At 38.9% G+C, this 22,622-nt stretch overlaps 1 protein-coding gene across 3 annotated transcripts in view; it reads left to right on the top strand.

Annotated features, from left to right (window-relative positions):
- RELN (reelin) overlaps positions 1–22,622 on the top strand; it is a 520,521-nt gene that overhangs the window by 483,324 nt on the left and 14,575 nt on the right. For all 3 annotated transcript variants that reach the window (XM_003825720.5, XM_055114793.2, XM_063606317.1), the window contains exons 52-61: positions 5,523–5,737; positions 7,847–8,024; positions 10,503–10,678; positions 10,829–10,935; positions 11,991–12,233; positions 12,861–13,036; positions 16,718–16,791; positions 17,940–18,101; positions 18,870–19,027; positions 22,367–22,586. In XM_003825720.5, coding sequence (XP_003825768.3) covers positions 5,523–5,737; positions 7,847–8,024; positions 10,503–10,678; positions 10,829–10,935; positions 11,991–12,233; positions 12,861–13,036; positions 16,718–16,791; positions 17,940–18,101; positions 18,870–19,027; positions 22,367–22,586 — 1,709 coding nt within the window. The remainder of the gene's footprint in view (positions 1–5,522; positions 5,738–7,846; positions 8,025–10,502; positions 10,679–10,828; positions 10,936–11,990; positions 12,234–12,860; positions 13,037–16,717; positions 16,792–17,939; positions 18,102–18,869; positions 19,028–22,366; positions 22,587–22,622) is intronic.

Below are 22,622 nucleotides of genomic sequence, written 5' to 3'. Positions count from 1 at the left end.
TGAAGATGGGGTTTTCTAAATACACAATCATGTCATCTGTAAACAGAGACAATTTGACTTCCTCTTTTCCTAACTGAATACCCTTTATTTCTTTCTCTTGCCTGATTGCCCTGGCCAGAATTTCCAATACTGTGTTGAATAGGAGAGAGAGCTAAAAGAGGGCATCCTTGTCTTGTGCCTATTTTCAAAGGGAATGCTTCCAGTTTTTGCCCATTCAGTATGATATTGGCTGTGGATTTGTCATAAATAGCTATTATTTTGAGATATGTTCCATCAATACCTAGTTATTGAGTTTTTAACATGAAGGGCTATTGAATATTGGTGAAGGCCTTTTCTGCATCTATTGAGATAATTATGGCATTTTTGTCATTTATGTGTTGGATTATGTTTATTGATTTGTGTATGCTGAACCAGCCTTGTATCCCAGGGATGAAGCCAACTTGATCTTGGTTGGATTTGGTTTGCCAGTATTTTATCAAGGATTTTCACATCAATATTCATAAGGGATATTGGCCTGAAATTTTCTTTTTTTGTGGTGTCTCTGCCAGGTTTTGGTAGCAGGATGATGCTGGCCTCATAAAATGAGTTAGGGGGGATTCCCTCTTTTTCTGTTGTTTGGAATAGTTTTAGAAGGAATGGTACCAGCTTCTCTTTGTACCTCTGGTAGAATACAGCTGTGAATCCACCTGGTCCTGGGCTTTGTTTAGTAGGCTATTAATTACTGCCTCAATTTCAGAACTTGTTATTGGTCTATTCAGGGAATCGACTTCTTCCTGGTTTAGTCTTGGGAGGGTGTATGTGTCGAGGAATTTATCCATTTCTTCTAGATTTTCTAGTTTATTTGCATAGATGTGTTTATAGTATTCTCTGATGGTAGTTTGTATTTCTGTGGGATCAGTGGTGATATCCCCTTTATCATTTTTTATTGTGTCTATTTGATCCTTCTCTCTTTTCTTCCTTATTCATCTCACTAGTGGTCCATCTCTTTTGTTGATCTTTTCAAAAAACCAGCTCCTGGATTCATTGATTATTTTGAAGGGTTTTTTGTGTCTCTATCTCCTTCAGTTCTGCTCTGATCTTAGTTATTTCTTGTCTTCTGCTAGCTTTTGAATGTGTTTGCTCCTGCTTCTCTAGTTCTTTTAATTGTGATGTTAGGGTGTCAGTTTTAGATCTTTCCTGCTTTCTCTTGTGGGCATTTAGTGCTATAAATTTCCCTCTACACACTGCTTTAAATGTGTCCCAGAGATTCTGGTATGTTGTGTCTTTGTTCTTATTGGTTTCAAAGAACATCTTTATTTCTGCCTTCATTTCGTTATGTACCCAGTAGTCATTCAGGAGCAGATTGTTCAATTTCCATGTAGTTGTGTGGATTTGAGTGAGTTTCTTAATCCTGAGTTCTAATTTGATTGCACTGTGGTCTGAGAGACAGTTTGTTATGATTTCCGCTCTTTTGCATTTGCTGAGGAGTGCTTTACTTCCAATTATGTGGTCAATTTTGGAATAAGTGCAATATGGTGCTAAGAAGAATGTATATTCTGTTGATTTGAGGTGGAGAGTTCTGTAGATGTCTATTAGGTCCGCTTGGTCCAGAGGTGACTTCCAAGTCCTAGATATCCTTGTTAATTTTCTGTCTCATTGATCTAATATTGACAGTGGGGTGTTAAAAATCTCCCATTATTATTGTGTGGGAGTCTAAGTCTCTTTGTAGGTCTCTAAGAAGTTGCTTTATGAATCTGGGTCCTCTGTATTGGGTGCATATATATTTAGAACAGCTAGCTCTTCTTGTTGCGTTGATTCCTTTACCATTATGTAAAGGAGTCTTTGTCTCTTTTGACCTTTGTTGGTTTAAAGTCTGTTTTATCAGAAACTAGGATTGCAACCCCTGCTTTTTTGTGCTTTCCGTTTGCTTGATAAATATTCCTCCATCCCTTTATTTTGAGCCTATGTATGTCTTTGCACATGAGATGGGTCTTGACTCTTTATCCAGTTTGCCAATCTGTGTCTTTTAATTGGGGCATTTAGGCCATTTACATTTAAGGTTAATATTGTTATGTGTGAATTTGATCCTGTCATTATGATGCTAGCTGGTTATTTTGCCCATTAGTTGATGCAGTTTATCCAAAGCATCAATGGTCTTTACAATTTGGTATGTTTTTGCAGTGGCTGGTACTGGTTGTTCCTTTCCATGTTTAGTGCTTCCTTCAGGAGCTCTTGTAAGGCAGGCCTGGTGGTGACAAAAATCTCTCAGCATTTGCTTGTCTGTAAAGGATTTTATTTATCCTTCGCTTATGAAGCTTAGTTTAGCTGGATATGAAATTCTGGATTGAAAACTCTTTTCTTTAAGAATGTTGAATATTGGCCTCCACTCTCTTCTGGCTTGTAGGGTTTCTGCAGGGAGATCTGCTGTTAGTCTGATGGGCTTCCCTTTGTGGGTAACCCGACCTTTCTCTCTTGCTGCCCTTAACATTTTTTCCTTCATTTCAACCTTGGTGAATCTGACGATCATGTGTCTTTGTGGTGTTCTCTGTATTTCCTGAATTTGAATGCTGGCCTGCCTTGCTAGGTTGGGGAAGTTCTCCTGGATAATATCCTGAAGAGTGTTTTCCAACTTGGTCCCATTCTCCCCATCACTTTCAGATACACTGATGAAACATAGATTTGGTCTTTTCATATAGTCCCATATTTCTTGGAGGCTTTGTTTCTTTTCACTCTTTTTTCTCTAATGTTGTCTTCCCACTTTATTTCATTGATTTGATCTTCATTCTCTGATATTCTTTCCTCCACTTGATCGATTCGGCTATTGATACTTGTGTATGCTTCACGAAGTTCTCGTGCTGTGTTTTTCAGCTCCATCAGGTCATTTATATTCTTCTCTAAACTCGTTATTCTAGTTAGCAGTCCCTCTAACATTTTTTCAAGGTTCTTATGGCTTCCTTGCATTGGGTTAGAACATGCGCCTTTAGCTTGGAGGAGTTTGTTATTACCCACCTTCTGAAGCCTACTTCTGTCAATTTGCCAAACTCATTCTCCATCCCGTTTTGTTCCCTTGCTGGCGAGGAGTTGTGATCCTTTGGAGGAGAAAAGGCATTCTGGCTTTTGGAATTTTCTGGCTTTTGGAATTTTCAGCCTTTTTGCGCTGGTTTCTCCCCATCTTCGTGGATTTATCTACCTTTGGTCTTTGATGTTGGTGACCTTAGGATGGGGTCTATGAGTGGACCTCCTTTTTGTTGGTATTGATACTATTCCTTTCTGTTTGTTTTCCTTCTGGCAGTCAGGCCCCTCTGCTGCAGGTCTCCTGCAGTTTGCTGGAGGTCCACTCCAGACCCTGTTTGCCTAGGTATCACCAACAGAGGCTACAGAACAGCAAAGATTGCTGCCTGTTTCTTCCTCTGGAAGCTTCGTCCCAGAGGGGCACCCGCCAGATGCCAGCCGGAGCTCTCCTGTATGAGGTGTCTGTCGGCCCCTACTGGGAGATGTCTCCCAATCAGGATACACAGGGATCAGGGTTTCACTTGAGGAGGCAGTCTGTCCCTTATCAGAGCTCAAATGCTGTGCTGGGAGAACCGCTGCTCTCTTCAGAGCTGTCAAGCAGGGACGTTTAAGTTTGCTGAAGCTGTGCCCACAGCACCCCTTCCCCCAGGAGCTCTATCCCAGGGAGATGGAAGTTTTATCTATAAGTCCCTGACTGGGGCTGCTGCATTTTTTTCAGAGATGCCCTGCTCAGAGAGGAGGAATCTAGAGTGGCAGTTGGCCTTGCTGAGCTGAGGCGGGCTCCACCCATTTCAAACTTCTGGGTGGCTCTGTTTACACAGTGAAGGGAAAACCACCTACTCAAGCCTCAGTAATGGCAGACGCCCCTCCCCCAACCAAGCTCGAGCATCCCAGTTCGACCTCAGACTGCAGTGTTGGCAGCAAGAATTTCAAGCCAGTGAATCTTACCTTGCTGGGCTCCGTGGGGGTGGGACTCACTGAGCCAGGCACTGAAGGGAATGTCCTGGTCTGCCAATTGCAAAGACTGTGGGAAAAGCACAGTATCTGGGCCAGAGTGCACTGTTCCTCCCAGCACAGTCGCTCACGGCTTCCCTTGGCTAGGAAAGGGAAATCCCCCGACCCATTGTGGTTCTGCCACACTCTGCTTCAGCTCACCCTCCATGGGCTGCACCCACTGTCCAACCAGTCCCAATGAGATGAACCGGGTACCTCAGTTGGAAATGCCGAAATCACCCACCTTCTGCATTGATCTTGCTGGGAGCTGCAGACTGGAGCTGTTCCTATTCAGCCATCTTGCCAGCTGTCTCTCAAGCTGAAACTTTTATAAGAGTAAATGTGTTCCTGCTCAGGATGAAATACTGATAGAGAAAAATATCAACAATAAAAATGTAGGATACTGATTATAACTCCCTGAGTTAAATCATTATGACTTAAGCAATTTGTTTCAACAAGAGAAAATTAAAGCTATAATGGTTATTTCTACTTTTTTTCCTCTTACCCATCTCTCTATTAATACTAACTATAACTTAGAAATTTAGGTGAAATAAGACCTTTTTTTCTTATTTCAAGATGGAGTCTTGCTCTGTTGCCCAGGCTAGAGTGCAGTGGCGTAATCTTGGTTCACTGCAACCTCTGCCTCCCGGGTTCAGACGATTCTCCTGCCTCAGGCTCCTGAGTAGCTGGGATTACAGGTGCACGCCACCATGCCCAGCTAATTTTTGTATTTTTAGTAGGGACAGGGTTTCACCATGTTGGTCAGGCTGGTCTCAAACTCCTGATCCACCCGTCTCGGCCTCCCAAAGTGCTGGGATCACAGGCGTGAGCCATGGCACCCAGCCTCTAGTTTTTTTTTTTTTTTTTTTTTTTTTTACAAGAACATTTGGATGTTTCTGGAGAAAAAAAATTATAGAAAACAAAGGCATGATTAGCATTAATGTCAACATCAATTTTGGCTAATATTTAGGCCAAGATTTTATGTGAACCAATTTATTCTGTCTACCTAAATCCCACTGTATTAACAGCAGTGTCACATCATGGCTATCACCATCAACGAAGGGTGCTGTGCCTTGTTAAACTACCTTCAGTTATTATTTCATCTTACTTGTCATTGAAAGTGTTGTATTGAGAGTCATAAACTGTACAACAAAATAGTAAAATTGGTAAAGCTGTTAGCTATTCCTCTTGGTTAAGTATTCTGCCAAATAGAAATGCCAGACCATTAGCACAACTAACAGTTTGTAGGAGTGAGCCCAGGCCTTCCAAGGCATTCAGCCAGCGTGGCAGAAGCACGGGGTCTGAGTTTCTCTCCAAACCCCCTACACAATATATTTGGCACTTTCTATAATTTGTCACCTGGGGCAATCATGGTGACTTTCTCTGTCCATTAGCAGAACAAATAATGAATCTGAAAATACAGGATGGATGTGGTACAGTGTATATCAAGTGATCAGCAGCTTTTTTGCTGCCAAGTCCTTGGAGAAGAATCATATAATATAGTTTTAATACCTTGATCTTGTTTTTCTGTTTATTAGATCTCAGTTGGATGTAAGGTGTCTGAAAAAATTGCCCAGAATCAAATTCATGTGCAGTATTCTACTGACTTCGGTGTGAGTTGGAATTATCTGGTCCCTCAGTGCTTGCCTGCTGACCCAAAATGCTCTGGAAGTGTTTCTCAGCCATCTGTATTCTTTCCAACTAAAGGGTGGAAAAGGATCACCTACCCACTTCCTGAAAGCTTAGTGGGAAAGTAAGTAGAAAACTACAACAAAGCCTGGTTCCAAGCATCCAGAAGGTACACCATTAGGTACACTGTTGTCATGCCTGAAATTATGTGTATTTGTGGGTAAAGTGCTTTCTTTCTCCCTAACTCTAAAGGTTCTCTAATTGGTTACTTTCATCATAACTTCCATGACGAGCTAACTTCAGACCTCAATTTGTAATCCTCAGACTTGGCAATATGGGCTTTCGCAGACTCTCATTTTCTAAACCTCAGTATCTTAAAATGGGAACAGAGCAATAGTGATGGCCTTGGAGCCAGATGAAAAGGTGTACCCTACCTTCTCAACCTTGTAGACTGTGGACCTCTGTGCACTATATACTTTCCACATTATTGCCTTATCAATCCATGATAGACAGAGCCAGGAGCAAATCCTAACTCATCATGCTATTTCTACCAGTGTGACTTATAGGATCCATTTTTCTCTTATCAAAGCATTGTATTCTGATCCTGCAGTGAGAGGTAATTAGCCTGGACCAGTGATGAGCAGAGGTGATTAAACCTTGCTCTGCAAAGTCTGTGGATATATTAATTTAAGGCAATTCCAAAAGATTTCTCTTCTACTCTAAAAGTAAAGATACACAAAAGAAAATAACAGGTGCACCTAGACTGTATTAATCAGATAGTCTGACTAAACGAATCTTGTGAAACATAAAGAGTCTTTGAATAAAGTGCTTACGCACAGTTCCCAGTGTCCCATAGATATTATTATTATTATTACCACTCAGGGTTTTCTGGAATGTATCTAAAGAGCTTATTCAATTAACATACTAATATTCAATTAACATACTAAGGAATTAAATCAGGATGCTTTCAGCTGCAAGGAACAGAAAACCCAATTCAAACCAGCTCGAAATTTGTTATATCTATAATGAACGAATCCAAAGATAAGTGAACTCTAGGGCTGGTTGATTTGTAAGTTGAACGGTGTCTTCAGGGACAGCGTTCTTCCTTATTCTCTTAAGAGAATATCTGCTGTCCATGGCACTGGCGGCATACTCAGCTCTCTCAGGCTGGTTTTGCTATTGAACATGAGATGGCAGCCAGAGAACTGGGGCAGGATGCTTCCATACTTATGTCCAGTGAGAAAGAAAGATAGTTGCTTTTGTTCCAAGACAGCCAGAACAAGCGCCACCTTGCATCCCACTGGTACCAATTAGCCACTCAATAGTTTAGTTAGGAAATGATTATTTCATGGATTATCTGGGGTGAAATGGATGCTGGGGATCCACCATGATGTCTATCACAGACTCATTTTCTCCTCCCATTCTGTTTTTGTAATAATGAGGTATAATTTACATTCAGTAAAATACATACATCTTAATTGTTCAGATCAATGAGTTTTTAGTTGTGTAACCCATGTAACCACCACATAAAACAAGATACAGAACATTTATATCACCCCAGAAAGTTCCTTCATGTACTTTGGATTCTTTAAACCAAAATAGTATGGCATATTTTAATATAAGGATAATTATGAGGCTTGTTTTTTCCCCCAGAAGACAGAGAAGAACAAAGATGAAATTAAAATCTCAAAGAAAATGTCCTTTAATATAACCCTTTCAAAATTGTTTTCTAATTAGCATAGTTACTCTGAGAATATTGATTGTCTTCAGGGAATTCAGAAAATGCTGCCTCCCAACCGCCTGAGGGCTGTGTGTATGCTGACAAGGCTCTTGCCAAAGGCATCACTCACCTTCTCTACAATTTCAGAAATGCAATTAGTGAATCTAAATTGCATCATGACCACGGAACTCCAATTCAGAAGAAACCTGATTTATGAAAGTTACAGATTTGTGTATTTAAATATTTCTATTTATTTCTTGACACAGAGATTCCACTGATTTAATTTTGTTGTGCAAGTGTGCTCAGATATTCTGAAATTTCAATAAAACCAGCTTGAAAGTTCCATTACTAGAAAGATAAGAGTGGTCAGAAAACATTTTTTATTAACCTATTTCATCTAGTAAGAGTATCTTAAATGTTTTTTCTCTTGAGTACTGAATACACATGCAGGACAATGGACCTAAATACAGTTAACTTTTGTTTTTCACTCCTTTGCTTTTGCATTGTCAATAGTCCGGTAAGGTTTAGGTTCTATCAGAAGTACTCAGACATGCAGTGGGCAATCGATAATTTCTACCTGGGCCCTGGATGCTTGGACAACTGCAGGGGCCATGGAGATTGCTTAAGGGAACAGTGCATCTGTGATCCGGGATACTCAGGGCCAAACTGCTACTTGACCCACACTCTGAAGGTAAGGGTAAAGCCCTGGACAAGAAGCATTACTCACATCACGGGCCATGCCTAGGAACCAACTTATGTATGAGACATAATCTATAACAATGTCCTTTGGGTCCCCCAGGAAAGAAAATCCTTTGAATAGAAACTTTAAAAATGTCTTACGTTTCCTAAGTACAAGAATATTAGGATCAAGTTCTAGTACAGTTTATCCAGTTCATAAAATGAGCCAGACTATATGGATTACAAATGATAAACACTCTGGGTTTCTTTTTTTTTTCTTAAGCAGACTATTTTTAAAGTCAATATTAAGCCTTTTTTACTTCACTTTTTCAATTGATGTACTATTTGAAGGAAGATATTATTGTTATTGTTATGAAATAAAGCAAATAATATACATTATCACAAAAGACCAAATTTTCAAAAAGGCCTAAACAGTACCTGAATTTTTGTTTAGAAAATTCTGTGTTCTGATTCGTTGACTGCTGAAATGGGGTTGTGTATTAAGAATGGAGAGGTCACTTTTGAAAGCTTTAGCTATTACATCATTATTTAATATGCAAAGCAAATACAGTTCCCCAACACAGTTGCCATATATGCACTCTATTTCTGTGAATAAACATAGTGCATTTGTCATTACAATAACAGAAAAATGACTAGGCTAAAAAAAGCAAAATTCCTAGTGATTGAAATCCAACATATGAGAGGCAACAATGTAAACCAAACCTGTTCTGTCATTTGTGTTTGTTCTAATACTTCAACTATGGAATTGAACATTTTTAAAATAAAATTGGAACAATGCTCATTTGTGTCTGAAGATGTAAGTACATTATTAACAAATGAGGTTACCACATGAAAAACAAAGCTTTATATACCACAGGTAATTAATAAACTTTTGAAAATCTAATTTCTTTCATGAGCACTCAAATTTTATTAGTATTCCTCAGTTGGATAAGAAATTGTACAAATCTATAAATTATAAACCCTGATTAAAATCTTCTAATGAAAGTTTACGTGGTTAACCATGCATTTCTTCTTCTAACACTTGTCTTCTTACAAGCTTTCAATTATAAAACGTATTCATTTGCTATCCATTAGTGAGACTAAGGCAGACTGACATTTGACTGTATGTCTTTAACTATAGAATTGATTATCTTCTAAGTTTGAGAAAAAGAAACTGTTTAAATCATTTTAACTACACAGTAAGATAGAACTCTCCTTAAATGAAAAAATATAGGTTTTTCTGTATACAGTTATTGCATTGCAACTAGAACAAATTGGCTTTATGATATCTTTTCATCATTTTAAACAAGAAATGTGTCTCTACCTAATACAAATCTGCATTATGGATAAAATGAAAGTACTGTAGACAGAATGAATAGGGAAATTAAGACCTTGACTATGAGGAGATAAGCAAATTTTACAAAAAAATGTAGCCAAGAACCTTTATACTTTGTACACTCTCTGAAAAATAGATTTTCTGGTTGTCAATCATTCTTAGTTAAAAGGATAAACTGGAGACTCAGGGGAAAATATTGTATTCTAGATTTTGAGTACTTATCACCCTGCAACTTGGCCTGATAAACAGGTGAAACATCTTTCAAACTGCCTTCTAAGGTTTACTTTCTTTTGACTTACATAGAGAGATTTGGTTTCAAGTGTCCCTGCCTAACCATGTAGACCTTCAAGGTTCATTCTGTGCTAGAGGCTGAAGGATCCTGGCTGCCTGAAGCAGTCTCCAAAGTGAGGGCACACACACCAGGACAATCCATTGGGGAATGTCGGGGGGAAAGTGCTGGATTGCATGTTTATATTTTATCTTATTGCTTTCAAATTCCTTTTGGCATGTTTCATAATGTAATACATTACAATAATACTTTTATATACTATATAAACAAATATACATATTTGGGGGTATATGCTTAAATAACTTTTTACAAATAGAAGTGTTACTATAATATGGCCAGGCATGGTGGCTCACACCTGTAATTCCAGCACTCTGGGAGGCGGAGGTGGGCAGATCACTTGAGGTCAGGGATTCGAGACCAGCCTAGCCAACATGGTGAAACCCCATCTCTATGAAAAATACAAAAAATAGCCAGGTGTGGTGGCACACACCTGTAATCCCAGCTACTCAGGAGGCTGAGGCATGAGAATTGCTTGAACCCGGGAGGCAGAGGCTGCAGTTAGTTGAGATTGTGCCACTGTACTCCAGCCCAAGTGACAGAGCAAGACTTCGTCTCAAAAAAAAAATTGATATAGTCAACTTTACAATTATTTTAAATTTCAATTATGAAACATTATTTGAGCAGTTTAAATGATTGTCAATATATGACAGGAAAAAAGATTGTGGAAATAGCCTTTTTTAAACATCTTTGAAAAGCATTTGAAATCAGCTCTATTTTTTTTAAGTCCAAGACATCACTCTGTATTTTCTTAAATATTCCATAGTTATCTGAAATTGTTGTTTTAACCACATCTGGCTTATTTCCAGACTTTCCTGAAGGAACGCTTTGACAGTGAAGAAATCAAACCTGACTTATGGATGTCCTTAGAAGGTGGAAGTACTTGCACTGAGTGTGGAATTCTTGCCGAGGACACTGCACTCTATTTTGGGGGATCCACTGTGAGACAAGCGATTACACAAGATTTGGATCTTCGAGGTGCAAAGTAAGTCAATTTTTTGTTAGTTATTTCTATTGCAACATAGCAAATTGGTCCCAAAGCAAGGAACACTTGTATGGAAGAAATTATCCAGGATTGGAGTAGAGTATTTCTTCTAATGAATTATTCTGATGGATAAAATGTGCTTGCATTCAGGTTCCTGCAATACTGGGGGCGCATCGGTAGTGAGAACAACATGACCTCTTGCCATCGTCCCATCTGCCGGAAGGAAGGCGTGCTGTTGGACTACTCTACCGATGGAGGCACGTGTCAGGGGTGAAAACCACCCCTTGGAGCAGATTCCCAAATTCCATCCAACACCCTCAGAAAAGTCTCTGCAAAGCTTTGCTGACTTCACAGTTTGAATTGTGAAACTCACAAAGAAAAAGCTACAGATTTTGTTTGTATTACATGTTCCGTACAAGTGACTTCTGTGTTATGCAAAAAGGGAACGAGAGAAATCACATTAAAAATAAAGTCCAAACTTTATGAATAAAGAAAACAACCTCTATGCTTTACTGAAGCTTGAGTGATACAATTAAGAAATACATTTTGTATGATTTCCAAGTAAAAGATCATTTTTAAAACTTTAAAGCATTTTTAACAGCTTATGTGTAAATAAGCATGTAATAAATGCTATAATCTATAGAAATCTTCTAAAATTGTGAAAAAAAAGTCTGATTTTGTGAGTTTGTCATAGAATATTTTAACAGAATTCTGTTTTGTTATTCTGAAGTAGCTAAAACCAGACCAGTAATACCACGGTGTCTTTAGAAAAATCTACTTTAGCAGATAGATATCATTCTTAATAACTAGCTAATTAACAGATGACCCTAAAGTATTTTAAGGTATTTGAAGGATGTTTTCTTAAGTAATTAAACATCCCACCTGCAATCTTATCAAGCAAGAAGAGATAAACTTTATACCAGTCCAAATAATTAAATTGCATAAAATTACAATAACTATTTTAATACTGAAAGCTATTGCCTAGAAACATGTAAAACATGGGTGTATCTCATTATTTGTGAGAAATAAGAATTTAGAACTAAATTTTAAAAGCAAAACATAACTTATTTTTACTTCAGTGTTTTTATTTTGGCCAACTCTTTCGAAATATCCTTCCCCTCATATCATTAGCCTCATACAGAAACAGTATTTATAAGTAGTGAATACCTAATATCAAAGTCAGAAAAATCAGTTGTCATTTCCTGGCTGAAAATTTCTTTGGGAAGTTCACAGTATCTGAAGTATACTGGTGGTTTATGATTAGGCAGGAGATTCTAGATATATTGCTATGTTGGTATATTTGTTATTATAGGAATTACCTGGACTTTGCTCCATGAGATGGATTACCAGAAATACATTTCTGTTAGACACGACTACATACTTCTTCCTGAAGATACCCTCACCAACACAACTCGACTTCGCTGGTGGCAGCCTTTTGTGATCAGCAATGGAATTGTGGTCTCTGGGGTGGAGCGTGCTCAGTGGGCACTGGACAACATTTTGATTGGTGGAGCAGAAATCAATCCCAGCCAATTGGTGGACACTTTCGATGATGGTAAGAAACAAGACATTAAAAAATTTTCTTTCCTGTGAGCCATTTTTCTGCTTATGTCTTCAGATAGATTAGCACATGAAAAGCATTTATAAGAGTGCCTAGCCCATACTCCTGCTCAACAAATGTTAGCTGTTATTTTGCCCAGTGGTTTATAAATCTTCAAAGTTGGCTGCTTTTTGAAATGTCCACTGAGCATTCAATAAATCATGTTAAAGACTCAATGTCTGGCTTTAAATATAATTTGAAATTTCAATACCCCAAAATAATTTTAGTTTCTTTAGTAATTAATGTGTCACAGAAATACTTAATGCACTGGCTGACAAAGTGTATCAAGAACTTTTCGGTGCTAGGTTACCTAGACTAGCAATTACATTTTAAAAGTACGGTAATCATTATACTACCATTTAATAGTCTTGTCAAAGTTTGATTTCTCACGTTGGATTTATGCATTATCCCAGTTAAATAAAATAAAAATCAATCCTAAAGTGTAAGCAGAAAGCTAGTAGAGCATAAAAATTTAAGGAATTCAACAATAAATCGGTCAGTTCAAGAGAATAATATGCCATATTGCTTCCAATTTTCCTCAAGAGAATAATATGCCATATTGCTTCCAATTTTCCTTAACAGAAGGCACTTCCCATGAAGAAAACTGGAGTTTTTACCCTAATGCTGTAAGGACAGCAGGATTTTGTGGCAATCCATCCTTTCACCTCTATTGGCCAAATAAAAAGAAGGACAAGACTCACAATGCTCTCTCCTCCCGAGAACTCATTATACAGCCAGGATACATGATGCAGTTTAAAGTAAGGAAAAGTGGCTCTTTAAAACAGAAAGTAGCATTGCATTTGGGGCCTCGAGGGAGAATGGTTATTCAGACAACTATAAGGAAATGACTGATATTATTCATTAAAAAAGACTTTATCTTATGAATAAAAGAGGTCATCTTTTGCAAAGACCTTTATTCAAGTATGATTACTTGAGGATAGATAAAATCCCTGAAAATGTTGGGACACAGCAAGAAATGTAACTATTAGGCTGGTGCAAAAGTAATTGCAGGCCGGGTGCAGTGGCTCACGCCTATAATCCCACCACTTTGGGAGGCTGGGGCAGGAGGATCACTTGAGGCCAAGAGGCCAGGAGCTCCAGACTAGCCTGGCCAACACGGCAAAACCTTGTCTCTATAAAAAAATAAATAAAATAAAAAAGCCGGTCGTGGTAGTGCACACCTGTAATCCCAGCTACTTGGGAGGCTGAGAAATAATAATCGCTGAAACCTGAGAGGCAAGATCATACCACTGCACTCTGGGCGACAGAACGAGATTCTGTCTCAAAAAAAAAAAAAAAAAAGGAATTACTTTTAATGCCAATTCTTTTAATGGCAAAAACCGCAATTACTTTTACACCAACTGAATATATTCTATCTTATATATGTAATCTGGATTTCAGTCTCCCTACCCTTGTAAATAGAAAGCTCAAATAGGGCACTCTGCCTACTTCTAGCTCTACTCTGTAACACTATCTCCTTTTTATGTTGCACAATTCTCTCTCTCTCCCTTCCCTTCCTCTGTCTCTCTCCTTCCTCTTTATCTTACTCCATGCCTATTATGTGCATTGAGCCATTTTTTCTCCATCTATTTTTTTTTCCAGTGTATCTTTCTAGTTTCTTGTGTCTCTGACTTCATATGCCTATACTACATTAGTCCTGTTGGAACTTCCTAAATCCTCAAAAAATTAAGGAGGACTCTCAAATATTTTAAACTGAATACTTGATTCATATAGGATGAAAGTGAAGACATAAATAATTAATAGACACTCAGAAAGGCAAAGCAATATCAATTGATGTATCTCTATTGCAAACACCTGTAATCCCAGCACTTTGGGAGGCCAAGGAGGAAGGATCTCTGAGGCCAAGAGTTCAAGACCAGCCTGGGAAACATAGCAAGACCCCTATCTCTACCAAAAAAAAAAAAAAAAAATTAGCTGGGCGTGGTGGCATGTACCTGTAGTCCTAGCTGCTCAGGAAGCTGAGGCACAAGAATCACTCGAGCCCAGTGGTTGGAGGTTACAGTGAGCTATGATCCCACTACTGCACTCCAGCTAGGGCAACAGAACAAGACCATATCTCACACACACACACACACACACATACACAAGTCATTACAGAAATGTATTGTATTACTAGGTCATTTTAAAGACATCAGTTATTCTAATACCCTTTTTTGATGTACTACAATGACAGTTAATAGTAAAAATCCTTATTAGCAGAAATAAAAATGTATTTGCTTTTTGCCTCAGCTCTATGTTAAACTCTCCTTTAGAGACTGGAGGGTAAGGCAAGCTCCCCAAATGCTACCACTCCTTCAGGAGTATTCTTAGCTTAGTGATATGAAGAAGTGTTATACTTCCTCTACTTCTAAGCCCTGTTCCTTAAGAGTGAAGATTTTCCCTCTCCCAGGTTCACATTGTGGCCCAGATCAAAGGTATTATATTTGATTGAGTTGATTGGAGCCTCCTCTTTTGTTACTTCTGTAACAGAAGTAACTGCACTGAAGAGACTGGTCTCTCTTTCTATAACCAAGGCAATTTCTTTAGGAAAAAAAGAGAGTCTATCCTCAAAAATTTAGTAAAGTATCACTAAAACTACATACCTGAAAGTCACCAGAGACTTACCGTACCCAATATCAACAGTTTTTGCACATTCCCCACCTTCTCTTTCCTCTCTACACTATTTGACACTGTTATTCTTGCCCTCTTCAACCTGTGGAATTCTCTTTCCCCTAGGCTTCTGGGTTCTCTGCTCGTTCTCCTTTTACCTCTTTGATATCTGTTATCTTCTTATGGCTTTTCTCCCCTCAGCCCTCTAAATGTCAGCATTTCTCAGTATGTATCAACTTTCTTCTCTCTCCATAGACATTCTCACCATCAGGAATTGTATCCAATCATCTAGCTTCAAGAATCATATCTTGAAGAGCAAATTTCAAATCTGCACATCCAACCTTGACTGGCTAACAATTAATTCAATATTTTAATAGCCCCTACACATTTCTACACCTTTGCACATTGGCACCTCAACTGAATGTGTCTAACGGTGCACTTAATATCTTCCCTCACCATACCAACTCCTCTTTCTGATTTTCCTGTTTTTGTCGATGGCACCACCATTCACCTAGTAACTAGCTTGAAATGTTCAACTAGGCTTTGATTTTTCACTTTTCATATCTAATCAGTGACTACATCCTTTGAATTCTACTTTCCAGTGTTCCTGGTATCCATCCAATCTTCTCTGTTTGCACTATCACCACCTCCTTTCTGGCCCTAACTAAATCAACAGTTGACTAAGTACTCTTTTCACTCCCAATCTCTCTCTCTCCACTCCTATCTGTCTTTGACATCATGGTCAGATTGATCTTTATAAAGCATATCTCTAAGCAGCACATCATTCCACAGAAACCTTTAATGACTCTCCATCACTTACCAAATTAAGGTCAAACACCTTAGGCTGCAGCTTCTGGTCTGCCAAATTCAACCGATCATTCTAACCTCATCTCTGAATATTTCATATACGATATACTTGGACCAAAACATGCTATATACTGTGCTCTTGATGTCCCACCATGATTCCCTACTTTGTCTTCACTCACACTCTTTCTTTCACCTAAATATCTTTTTCCTATCTCTACCTCTCACACTCTTCCCAGTCTTCAGGGGCAGCTCGCATGTACCCTATCTGATTATTTTCTAATCCACTGAATCAAATGCTATCTCCTTTGAAGCACCACAGCATTATATTTGTGTATTATGATTCCCACTATCATTATGCTTCTTATTCTCTCTCTGAATTTAGAGTTGTTTTATTCATGACTGTATGGCCTGAAATTTTTAACACTAACCTTCCCTAGTTATCAGTGCTGAAATAGGACATGATTAAATAGATGATTAGGACTTAAATTTGAATCACCAAATTTTTATAGCATTTATGTATTATTAATGATTCAAACATTTAATTGCATATAATATGGAAAGCTTTCATTCATATGGAAATACAGAAAACCCCAAGAACGAATATTAAGTAATTAAAATTGCTGATTTTAATTCCAAATAAAAATAGTAACAATCAAGAAAGTTAGGCTATCAATGAAATTGTTTTGAATCAGTGATACTTTCAGTTTCTGTCTATAAATTTGACTAATGTTACTTTCTTTTTGGCCAGTTTATCTTACCCAGATTTGTGATTAATTTTTTATTATACTAATTTAGTACATAGAAATGTAACTTTTAAAACCTTAATTTTTATCTCCATGCAAAATTGAACATCTTTAACAGAATCCAAAAGAATGTATTCTTGGTATCCCAGCAGGCTGCTCTATAAAAGCTTCTCTGAATATTACCTATCAGAGTAATAAATGGACGGATGGGATTTTTAATTAATGGAATTCAGTATCATCTAATCTTACCTGTGTATTGATTGTTTATGTTTGTTTTAGATTGTGGTGGGTTGTGAAGCCACTTCTTGTGGTGACCTTCATTCCGTAATGCTGGAATACACTAAGGATGCAAGGTTTGTGAAATAATTTTTAACATTATCTTCAAACTTGAATACCCAATCCAAATGGTTGTCTTTTGTGTGTGTGTGTGTGTGTGTGTGTGTGTGTGTGTGTGTGTGAGAGAGAGAGAGAGAGAGAGAGAGAGAGAGAGAGAGAGAGAGAGAGAGACAGTTTCGCTCTTGTTGCCCAGGCTGGAGTGCAATGGTGGGATCTCGGCTCACCGCAACCTCCGCCTCCCGGGTTCAAGCGATTCTCCTGCCTCAGCCTCCTGAGTAGGTGGGATTACAGGCATGTGTCACCACGCCCAGCTTATTTTGTATTTTTAGTAGAGACGGGGTTTCTCCATGTTGGTCAGGCTGGTCTTGAACTCCCGACCTCAGGTGATCCGCCTGCCTCTGCCTCCCAAAGTGCTGGGAATTACAGGCTAAGGCAGTTGCTTACAGAGGAATAACCCTATATCTTAAAAGTGGTAGTTCGTGCATATTTTTATATAAATTTCACTTGTACAAAATGTATACATATGTCTTATTTTCAAAATTTTCCTTCAAACCAAAAAAATCCATTTTCATTCAAGGCTGCCACCAAGAAACTTTATATTTTAAATTTTATCAAAATAAGCAAAGCACTACATTTGTCCTCAGAGTAGAACTCTCTTATTCATGTTACTCATTTTCAACTACCTCTAACAAAAACTTTAATCAATGAATGATCTGAATATGCATCAGCCAGAGTCACCTCTTCTAAAGCATATTAGCAGTATTGAATAAAAGTCTGACATAGTTCAGTTACCTTATTAGGGTTAATAGCCCTCCGACTATCACCTTTAAACATTAATTACATTAAGTTTGAGAAGACAGACAATTTTGTCATTCAACTCCAGGTATATTTCTAGTGACAATGTCAGTAGGAAGAATCCACCAGAATTCATTGCTATGCATGCTATTATTTTATTCTGTTGTCCGTGTGCTTTTAAAGAGTCAGAATATTTCTTAAGAGAAACTATTTTAATTTTTTTATAATCTGTAATTATAAATGTTTATAGAAAACAGGAAACTCCTATACAAATATTTTAATTTAACCCGATCACAAAGCATTACCTTGACATTAACAGATTATATGTTTCTCTTACAATTTGTCTAACAAAGCCTTTTGGTTTCTGCAGATCGGATTCCTGGCAGCTCGTACAGACCCAGTGCCTTCCTTCCTCTTCTAACAGCATTGGCTGCTCCCCTTTCCAGTTCCATGAAGCCACCATCTACAACTCTGTCAACAGCTCAAGCTGGAAAAGAATCACCATCCAGCTGCCTGACCATGTCTCCTCTAGGTAGGTTGCAAATTAAGGTAAACTTTGTGAAATTATCTGGCCTCTCCACAGAGTTCATGCAGTGAGCTGAAAACAACTGACAGTGTGAGGCAGAGCTTTACATGCAGCCCTGGTGCCCTCTCCCATCTTCCCTCCTTTTCTCCCTCCTCTCACCAACCCATGCCCCCAAATGGCAACTGCATGTTCCAGGAGGAAATTGGAGTGTGTCTGTAAATGATTCAGAGATCTCAGATTTCCTTTGACTTAATACCATAGCATGTACCAAACTCAATCACAGGCCCTGAATGACAGACCCCAATCCAAGACTGGCATTGGCACCAGTTCTGCCCCAGTGTTCTGCCCTCCCAAAGGCTGCACTTCTCATCCAGATACAAATACCAGCTGGGTGTGCAGGGCTGACAGGTTACACAGAGCTGCAGGATAAATACAATGGAGTGCAATCTTCCTAGAGCAGCATTCGGTTTACTCAAAGATTTGGAAAATGATACACCTGTGTAGGAAAAATGTACACAGATTTATTATGGACTAGAATAGGAAATTCACATGAAATTTTCAGAGAAGATACAAGCTTCCAGAATGGCATTTTGGGTTATACTCCCAGAGTCTAAGAAATACAAGTTCTCTCACCTCTGCCAGCAGGGTGCTTTAGGAAGACATTTGGGAAGCCCTTTTCTCACAAATAGTGCCCTCTCCCAGAGGCTGGAGGCAGGACGCAGCCATGGAAGTAACAACCTACTGAATCCCTTCTGCTCTCTGTGGTTCTTTCAGTGCGACACAGTTCCGCTGGATCCAGAAGGGAGAAGAAACTGAGAAGCAAAGCTGGGCAATTGACCACGTGTACATTGGAGAGGCTTGCCCCAAGCTCTGCAGCGGGCACGGATACTGCACGACCGGTGCCATCTGCATCTGCGACGAGAGCTTCCAAGGTCTGAATCCCAGGCTGCCAACTTTGATAGAGGAGACCAAGAGGTTCTCCTCATCTTAACATACATACAAAAGTCCACTAGGAAATGGATAGAAACTCCAGCCTGAGGGATCTGAGATTCATGACACACTCCTTGGTCACTCTTTAACTTTGGGACAAATTATTAAGCATAGATTTATGCAATATTCCTGAAGGCATTTTTTAAAATATAGAAATGAAATCTACTCCAGACATTCTATAAATATATAAGCATATAAATCCAGATATGCTAAATCAGGATATGGTATAGTACCTCACATTCTCTGTCTTTCATATAACTCCCTGCTCCTGCCCACAGCCCCAACACTTAATTTCCACTTCTGGGCCTCCCTCCTTCCTGGCCTAGCTGCCTGTGCCTACATACTTGACCAGTATCCCTCCTTCCTCAGCCTCTTCCAGCAGCAGCTGCCACTGTTCTCCTAAGATGTAGCTGAAAACTCAAAATGTTCTGGTTTCCAGGTCACTGTGACACTGACACACACACACACACACACACACACACACACACACACACCCCTTTATGACTCAAAGAAATACATTTTCACTCCTTGAGTTTCTAGAGGTTGAGTATATATCCAGGGCAGAGAGTATCTACTCGACCCTTCACATCACAGGAAATTGCTCTGTTGGTCTGTTAGAAGGTATGCAGGCCTGCTTTCCTTTGATCCAATGTTTCTAACAGGTTTCAGCCTCTATCATTACAAAGTTCGCTTTCCATAGTTAACATTCTATATCCTCATAGCTTAATACCTGGCCGATAGCAATGCTAATAAATCTTCTTTGAATTAATCCTTAACACTGTCTTATGCTTTACCATTTACATAGTATACACCAACTTATTCTTCAGTCGCTTATTATCTATGATATCGCCATCAGTTATCTATGGTTAATATAATTATTCCCATGCTACAGGCAAAGAAACTGAGACTCAGGGAGGCTAAATGACCTGCCTAAGGTCACACAGCCAGCATATATCAGAAAGACCACTAGTCAAGTTGTTCTTTCCAATCAGCCTTGCTGTCACTCATGGCTGAGAGATTTATCCAAGGAGGAGCAGAGTTAACACAATTTCCCCCAGATATACAATGTAAGAATCCATGTTTTTGAATTCTGGAGTCGGATCTATTTAGATTTCTTGGTTGATGTTGTTTCCTTGCATTGAAATCAAATGGATATGATTAATGTAGACTGCTGCACATCTCTGATGTTAGAAATTACTTAGCCATTTCCTTTCTCCCCTGGTGTCATTGTCACTGAGACCGGCTGGGTCTGTCACTATATTAGCTGGAGAATTTTAACTCTAGGCAAATGAGTGAATCAAATGTCTCACAAGAAGTCCTAGATGTCTGGAATTTGCCCTCTCCCCTGAACCTTAATTTGAAACTATTAAGGACATGTAGAAAAAATGTACTGTTTAAATCAAGGGGAAATGCAAGCACATACACGTTTGCTAATATCTTACTTAAATGTCAGTAATTCAGTTCAGTGGTCTCTTAGAGACACTTCCAGTTTTATCATTATTTATTTATCCCAGCTTCATTACTGAATATCTTTTTTTTTTTTTTTTTTTTTTGAGACGGAGTTTTCACTCTTGTTGCCCAGGCTAGAGTGCAGTGGTGTGATCTCAGCTCACTACAACCTCTGCCTCCTGGGTTCAAGTGATTATCCTGCCTCAGCCTCCTCAGTAGCTGGGATTACAGGCACATGCCACCATGCCCAGCTCATCTTCTTTTGTATTTTTAGTAGAGATGGGGTTTCACTGTGTTGGTCAGGCTGGACTCGAACTCCTGACCTCAGGTGATCTTCCCACCTCGGCCTCCCAAAGTGCTGGAATTACAGGCATGAGCCACCACGCCCCACTCATTACTGAATATCTTATATGTGCTAAATATTGTTTTAGGTGCTGGAATCCAACGAGTTAAAATATAGACACTGCTCTTAAGAATCATCAAGTGTACATTAACCTGTATTTTCTACAACAAATCATGCTAGGAAAAAAGAAATTAGATAGGCCTCTCATACCAGGGTGAGAGTTCACTACTGAGACCCACCATTGGTAAACATTCAAGGCCCAGCCAGATGCTGTGGTATTTAAACAACAGTTTTACATGGCAAATACAGACATGAGCACTACGTATTTTAGTAAACATTGACTCAAAGAAAATTGGATTTTTTTCCCAACAATATAAGCCAATAATTGCCAAAACAAAACATTTACTTTGGGAGTCTGTATCTACTTAGTATTTTGCCTTTTTTTTTTTTTTTTTACTGTAACATTTTTTTTTCCTGGATTTTGTTATATTTCTTTTTTTTTTTTTTTCTACTTTAAGTTCTGGGATACATGTGCAGAACATGCAGGTTTGTTACATAGGTATACATGTGCCAGGGTGGTTTGCTGCACCCATCAACCCATCATCTACATTAGGTATTTCTCCTAATGCTATCCGTCCCCTTGCCCCCTGCCCCAACAGGCCCAAGTGTGTGATGATCCCCTCCCTGTGTCCATCTGTTCTAATTGTTCAACTCGCACCTATGAATTAGAACATGCAGTGGTTTGGTTTTCTATTCTTGTGTTAGTTTGCGGAGAATGATGGTTTCCAGCTTCATCCATGTCCCTGCAAAGGACATGAACTCATCCTTCTATATGGCTGCATAGTATTCCATGGTGTTTATGTGCCACATTTTCTGTATCCAGTCTAACACTGATGGGCATTTGGGTTGGTTCCAAGTCTTTGCTGTTGTGAATAGTGCTGCAATAAACATAAGTGTGCATGTGTCTTTAGCGTAGAATGATTTATAATCCTTTGGGTATGTACCCAGTAATGGGATTGCTGGGTCAAATGGTATTTCTAGTTCTAGATCCTTGAGGAATCACCACACTGTCTTCTACAATGGTTGAACTAATTTACACTCCCACCAACAGTGTAAAAGCTTTCCTATTTCTCCACATCCTCTCCAGCATCTGTTGTTTCCTGACTTTTTAATGATCACCATTCTAACTGACATGAGATGGTATCCCATTGTGGTTTTGATTTGCATTTCTCTAATGATCAGTGATGATGAGCTTTTTTTCAAATGTTTGTTGGCCACATAAATATCTTCTTTTGAGAAGTGTCTGTTCATATCCACCCACTTTTTGATGGGGTTGTTTGGCTTTTTTTTTTGTAAAGTTGTTTAAGTTCCTTGTATTTTGCCATTCTTACAGTAACAACTACTTAAATCTGAACTTGAATACTTGTTCTTAATCTTGAATGACTCTGGTTGGTCCACTTAATTTCTGTGACTGCTCCTTGTCCTCTAGGTGATGACTGCTCTGTTTTCAGTCACGACCTTCCCAGTTATATTAAAGATAATTTTGAGTCCGCAAGAGTCACCGAGGCAAACTGGGAGACCATTCAAGGTGGAGTCATAGGAAGTGGCTGTGGGCAGCTGGCCCCCTACGCTCATGGAGACTCACTGTACTTTAATGGCTGTCAGATCAGGCAAGCAGCTACCAAGCCTCTGGATCTCACTCGAGCAAGGTACCCAAACCTCCGTATTGTAGTCCAGACATAGAA

Source organism: Pan paniscus, chromosome 6 (genome assembly GCF_029289425.2).
Source record: "Pan paniscus chromosome 6, NHGRI_mPanPan1-v2.0_pri, whole genome shotgun sequence".
Classification (NCBI taxonomy): domain Eukaryota; kingdom Metazoa; phylum Chordata; class Mammalia; order Primates; family Hominidae; genus Pan; species Pan paniscus.
This window is presented reverse-complemented; position numbering and strand designations above follow the sequence as displayed.